Raw genomic sequence first — 6,827 nt, 5'->3', positions numbered from 1 at the left:
ACGAAGTGAGATTTATGTGGCTAACGACGGATGATTTTGGAACGGCGGTCACTAGTTTCTGTGTTTCTGTTTTTAACGGATATATTTTGTTTTAGATATTGGCAGTGGAAATATTCCGTTATGTATATATAATTATGTATATGCAGTGACCATATACTGCAGTTATATGTGTTTGTAGGGGATAGTACCATTGGAAACCCAGTGTCTATACTTACACGCTCTGTAGGCTGATTAACACGTAGGCTGATTAACCGACGGTGGGGGGGGGGGGGGGGGGGGGGGGGGAGAGAGAAGGGGGAATAATAACCGACGATGGGGGGATAGCCTAGCTATATGTACGATTTTATATGCAGTTTCACTCGCATCTCTTGGACCCACTCTTTGCAGTGCTCTTTGACATTCTGATCCTCGACCTAACTTTCTGGACAAGACAGACTTCAGAAAAGTGCTCCTATATTCCGCGAATGGCATCTTCTTACGAAGAATCTCGAGGATATATATATTCTTTATTCCTAGAAGTTTCTGTATTTTTTTTACCGTAAATGCGTTGTTAATGTATTTCCATTTGTTGCCAAATTATTTTGGGCGCAATTAATAGTTGTTTGATCAGGTTTTATGTCATATTAATTCATAGTTTTTATTCAAGCCCTGTCTCTTTGCAATAGTGGAATCTCTTGTCCATTTATAGTGCTATCTCACTGAAACATGCCGGCAGAGACACATCCCCGCGGTCATTATACTGACAACAGGCAAACTCACGCACTCCCTTTTATGCTAAAGTGTGTAAAGTACGAGTAGTGTAAGGGAATGAAGTAGTAAGCTGAACGCCAGGTTTGTCCCAGAAAAACTAAATGGAACACGCTGCAGATCTTACACTTGAAACCTCTACTTGACAGTGTGAACTTAATATGCATACCATATTTCATATGACGCCGGTACCGTTGGGTAGTTTCACATTTATATGTCAAAATCTCTTTGGTCTGTAGTCAGATATCATATTCTGTGGACAGTCAATTAAACTTGCGATTTCTTATTGATATATACAATTGTAGTATATATAAACCCCAAGCTTCATAAAACATAATTATGTACAAAAATGACATGGATATGCAGTAATGTAATATTTTTATGAGTTCTAAAACGTGAGGTTATATTCATTTACCGAAATATTGACTGGTTTATATAGGAATGTTAACGCTATGGAATCCATATAATACATGTACAATAGAATATGTGTGTTAAGGCCGTGAATTAGTTAGTTGTGGTACTGTGACCAAATAAAGCTGAGAATAGCTTTTTGCTAGACGCATGTTTCGGTACGACCCCGGTCATCCTGTAAACATGTTCTCCTATGTCGTTTTTATTGAAGAGATGACGAGGAGAATAAAATATAATACTATGCATATACAAGATAAATGAGCAGCATAGTGTATTGATAAGAATATAGTGATATAACATTAATAAAATTGTCTCTCTATTCTGTGTAATGCGCATGAAACTGAATGAAAAACAAGTAATAGGCCTAAAAAAGGGTGGAAATGTCTGGATCAAGATGACGTCTATCCTTTGTAAATGACGTCATGCTACGTCATATTTGACGTCATAAAATGACGTCGGTTGAAATTTCGGAAGATATTTATTTACGGTCATTTACGTTAATTCAGTCATATATACGCAAATATCAAAATAAAGCAAAATGGGGTCTGGTATTTTTGAGATCGGCCCAATCGGCCCTCTGGCACTCTGGAAACCCGAAGATCGGCCCAATCGGCCCTCTGGCACTCTGGAAACCCGAAGATCGGCCCAAATCGGCCCTACGGCACTATAAGGGTTAAGTTTACTTAAGCATTGATGTCACTATTTTTTTAAATTTTATCGGGGTATGAAAAAAAAATTGTTTGCAAACTGTATGAATCTCACAAAAAGTTGCGCACAATTTTTTTTTCATACCCCGATAAAATTAAAAAATAGTGACATCAATACTTATAATTAATTTTATACTCTAGTTGATAAAATGAAGTATGAATACGCAACGTCTATGTCTCTATTGTGACGTCACGATAACGTCGGGGTTTCGCGCAATTCTCGGATTTGGTATGAAAACAAAGAAAAATTAATAATATATTGAAATGGAAATCGTGCCAGCATATCTTACATTGATTTGATTTGATAAGCTACACTGCTTATATAGAAGTCGTGATCGTTTGCATGATATTGTTTCTAAAGGTCGAAGATCTTTCAATGTTCATTGGATATGAATGACATAAAAAAAACTTTCCTAAAAATGTTTGCCATATCACCAAGTATATGTAGTCATTGGAGTCTAAGATATGACCTGTTAGCTCGAAATCAGTTTATTGGGGTATTTTTTTATGGTAAAACTGTCGTCTTTAACCGCTATATTTAAGTCATCTCTTTGAATGTGGTATTAGGCATTTTTATCACGTCATCATGAATCGTCCGTCGTCGTGCGGCGTGCGTCAACTTTTCATTCAAACGACTTCTCCTCAATAACCGAAAGGCCCAGGATACTGATATTTGGCCTGTAGCATGCTATGATGAAAGGCTACCTAGTTATTCAAAAGAATGACAATGACCTTCATTCAAGGTCACATGGGTCAGATAGGCTTAAATCTTTAAACGACTTCTTCTGAATAACTAAGAGACCTAGAGATCTGTTATTCGGCCTGTGGCATGCTGCGATGAAGGGCTACCAAGTTTGTTCAAATAGATGACATTGACCTTCATTCAATGTCACAGCGGTCAAATAGGCTAAAATCTTTAAAGGACTTCTTGTAAATAACTAAGAGGCCTAGAAACTGGACATTGGACTTGCATCATGTGGGGATCAAGGGACCTTCATTCATGGTCTAATTCATCAAATATGTCTTATTCAGAATCTGAACTTATTCTAGATCTATAATTCTTTGCGGTGTTATATTGTGCCAATAGTCAGATGACCGTTAACGGTTGTATCAGACAGGCATTTATCTAACTGTTGTATCAGACAGGCATTTATCTAACTGTTGTATCAGACAGGCATTTATCTAACTGTTGTATCAGACAGGCATTTATCTAACTGTTGTATCAGACAGGCATTTATCTAACGGTTGTATCAGACATTTCTCTAACTGTTGTATCAGACATTTCTCTAACTGTTGTATCAGACATTTCTCTAACTGTTGTATCAGACATTTCTCTAACTGTTGTATCAGACAGGCATTTATCTAACTGTTGTATCAGACATTTCTCTAACTGTTGTATCTGACATTTATCTAACTGTCGTATCAGACATTTCTCTAACTGTTGTATCAGACATTTCTCTAACTGTTGTATCTGACATTTCTCTAACTATTGTATCAGATATTTATCTAACTGTTGTATCTGACATTTCTTTGACTGCTGTATCAGACATTTCTCTAACTGTTGTATCAGACATTTCTCTAACTGTTGTGTCAGACATTTCTCTAACTGTTGTATCAGACATTTCTCTAACTGTTGTATCTGACATTTCTCTGACTGCTGTATCAGACATTTCTCTAACTGTTGTATCCAACATTTCTCTAACTGTTGTATCAGATATTTCAGTAAATGTTGTATCCGACATTTCTGTAACTGTTGTATGAGACATTTCTCTAACTGTTGTATCAGACATTTCTCTAACTGTTGTATCTGACATTTCACTAACTGTTGTATCAGACATTTCTCTAACTGTTGTATCAGACATTTCTCTAACTGTTGTATTAGACATTTCTTTAACTATTGTATCAGACATTTCTCTTAACTGTGTGCATCAGACATGTTCTACTAAACTAGTTGTATTCTGGAAAAGTCTGTGAACTGTAGTATGTGAACATTTCTTGAGAACTGTAAATAATCCTTTGTGCTGTTAAACATGGCCAATAAATGTTCAACCAAATGAGGGGGGCCTCTGTCAGAGAATCCCTTGCCCAATATAATGTCCTATAACAAGAATTAGCTAATAAAGTATATGTTGTTACGCATTTGTGACTTTCATCGGAGTTTTCCGTTTTGAAAACTCTGTTAAACAATCAAACCTGGTCTACCTAAATTGTATACCCACAAATTAATTCAGCTCAATGTTTCTTGTACAGAAGATCCCCTTGCCACCATAAGCCGCCCTACACCTATATCATAGGAGATGTAGAGGAACGAAAGTGATCAGTAACCCCTGGGGATGTATCACGATCATTACTGTAAATGGATCTTACAGTACAATGGAAAATATTGATACATATCTTTAATGCAATGTTTACGAATGAGAAAAGAACTCGGACTCAATTGTCGGATTTTACTTTAAAGTTACTAAATCATTAGATTTACATAGATTTCTTAGGGTTTTTGACTTCCTACAAACGTTCTTATACCTGAAATTAGAAAGTTTTCAAAATTACAACATTTAATTTGAACTATTGGCAATGTTTATCAACGTTAAAATATCGCCAAACACAATAAGAAATTGTATCTGTCGGCATTGAATGTTTACAACGGAAAGAACCGAGTGCATCTTTGAGTTCGGAATCGAGGTCGTTGAAAATCTCATCCGGCTAATGGATATAGATGTAATAACACCACTAAGAGGCAACTTATATTTTATCGGTTACATTGGCCTGATTAAGCGTAATAGCCGATAAGAAACGTAATTGGGGGGGGGGATTGATTCTTTAATTCAACACACAACCATATATACTTTATAAACTTTTTTTCATATATCGTTGAGTAGAATCCTTGTACACATTTATAGACAGTGGCATCGATAAACGGAAACTAATGAATACTCAAATTGCCATGCTAGCGATATTTTGGTGTTTGGGGGGGGGGGGCAATCTCCTACGAGAAAAAATAATACGATTTAGAATGGCTAAGATGAGTTTAACGATGCATTTTGATGAATTCAGTTGCGAGCGCCGAAGACGCGAGAATTTAGTGTTTGAGGGGTCCGGGGGTCTCCCCCGGGAAATACATTACGATGATGCATTTTGATGAATGTGGGAGCGCCTGAAGGCGCGAGCTTTGGGTGTTTGAGGAGGTCCGAGGGTCTCCCCCGGGTAAAAATATTAGATTTAGAATGGCTGTGATGAGTTTTACGATATATTTTAATGATTTTAAAGCGTTCTTAACATAATACTTTTTTTATTTAAAGTTACCTGCATTAAGAATTGGTAATTGTGAATGCCGTCATATCTATGCAACTCGATCTGAACATACTGGCTTCACACCATCGGTACATTGTTGTTTAACACAAAATAATAATGAATTAATTGTTTTGCTACGTCATATAAACAGATGAATCTTTTAAGAGACATTTTTTAAAATAGTACGTAGAATCCCCTGATTGACATTTTAAGTCTAGTTCACGAAAATGTGCAGGAGGACCCTATTTTCTTTCAAATGTGCAATTTTAGAACATTTCAGTCGGCGAAAATGGAGGAATGGGCCAAATAGAAATGTTTGCCCTCGTCCTGGGAAACGGGGAGGCAATTGCCCCCGACCCCCTCCAACCCCAACCCCCACCTCCCACACCCGCTTCCTACGCCCCTGTATCTACATTGCCAAGTAAAACAGCATAGTTCTATGAAGCTTTAGAGTATTTGATGGAAATATGACAAGAAGTGAGAGGTATTTTCATCCGTTAATTATGTATATATTATACATGAATACAGATGTACATGTACAATATTAAGCAAACATATATGTACATAGGTCTACAATGTATATGTAAGGTATATTTTTGCTTTGAATACATAAAAGTACACATAAAATTTAGATATATAGTAAGGCTGATTTTTTAAAAAGTAAATCAGATGTAAAAAAAAGTTATATAACTATATTGACATATAGCGGAATGTCCATTAGACGGATAGAGACTATAACTAGGTATATATAGGGAATGTCCATTAGACGGATAGACACTATAACTAAGGATATATAGGGAATTTCCATTAGACGGATATATATTATAGCTAGGGCTATATAAGGAAAGTCCATTAGACGGATAAAGACTATAACTAGAGATATATAGGGAATGCCCATTAGACGGATAGACATTATAACTAAGGATATACAATGTATACGGAATGTCAAATATTGATATAATGATAAAAGAAATACACGTACTTACTTAGTCCGCTAAACATGCCTATATTATTAGTTTTTTCGCCATTTTTTCCTTATTATAAAGTCTATATATTAGGCCATTTTTTTAAAAGCCTGATAATATTGGCAGGTTTAGCGGAATAGTAAATAATATCATGACAAATGAAAATAAAATAATAGTAGAAGCAAGTATAAAACCATATAATATAATGAAAACCCTTCTTTATGGCTACAAAAACCTGTACAGTATAGGATTATTTACACTTAGAAACTCTTCACAAAAATTGTTGCATACGTTTCAACGTTTATTAGATTAACACAGTAATCAGGAACCTGTAGTCGATAAATTTGTGTTTTCTGCGATAGTAGATATGTCAATTAGACAGATGAAATTTCCTTCGATCGGATGTTTGGAATGTTCACGCGTCGCGCATGCACATAGGGGTTGTTTACACTCGCCGAAAGATAATAATATGAAATAGTGACTAGGTCGGTCCTATTTATTTTCAGTTTTTCTCCATTTTGAACAAAATTGTTATACAAACTTTTAAATATTGTTTATTAACACAAAGTACACAACTTTTACAATTAATTTTAGTCCTATAATTCTTTTAATCTTTTATTACATGATTTTTAGCGATTTAGTCCCTTTAAAATGCGCCAATTTATATTTATTACATGTAGTGTGTTGATAAAATAAAAATCTTTAT

At 35.5% G+C, this 6,827-nt stretch overlaps 1 protein-coding gene across 1 annotated transcript; it reads right to left on the bottom strand.

Moving 5' to 3' along the window:
* Positions 1-3,099: 3,099 nt before the first annotated feature.
* Positions 3,100-3,775, bottom strand: LOC138307687 (proteoglycan 4-like). The gene is made up of 2 exons (XM_069248560.1): positions 3,425-3,775; positions 3,100-3,303 (listed from the first exon to the last, which is right to left on the bottom strand). The coding sequence occupies exons 1-2, from the start codon at positions 3,773-3,775 to the stop codon at positions 3,100-3,102; spliced, it is 555 nt and encodes a 184-aa protein (XP_069104661.1).
* Positions 3,776-6,827: the final 3,052 nt, after the last annotated feature.

This window comes from Argopecten irradians, chromosome 1, assembly GCF_041381155.1.
Source record: "Argopecten irradians isolate NY chromosome 1, Ai_NY, whole genome shotgun sequence".
Taxonomy (NCBI): Eukaryota; Metazoa; Mollusca; class Bivalvia; order Pectinida; family Pectinidae; genus Argopecten; species Argopecten irradians.
Note: the sequence above shows the minus strand (reverse complement) of the source record. Positions and strands in the feature narration are given on the sequence as shown.

Coding starts and splice junctions, on each gene's coding strand:
- LOC138307687 (XM_069248560.1), bottom strand. CDS start 3,775: ATGTCTGATACAATAGTTAAAGAAATGTCTAATACAACAGTTAGAGAA. Junction 3,304..3,424: donor GAGAAATGTCTGATACAACA/GTTAGAGAAATG, acceptor CTGATACAACAG/TTAGAGAAATGTCTGATACG.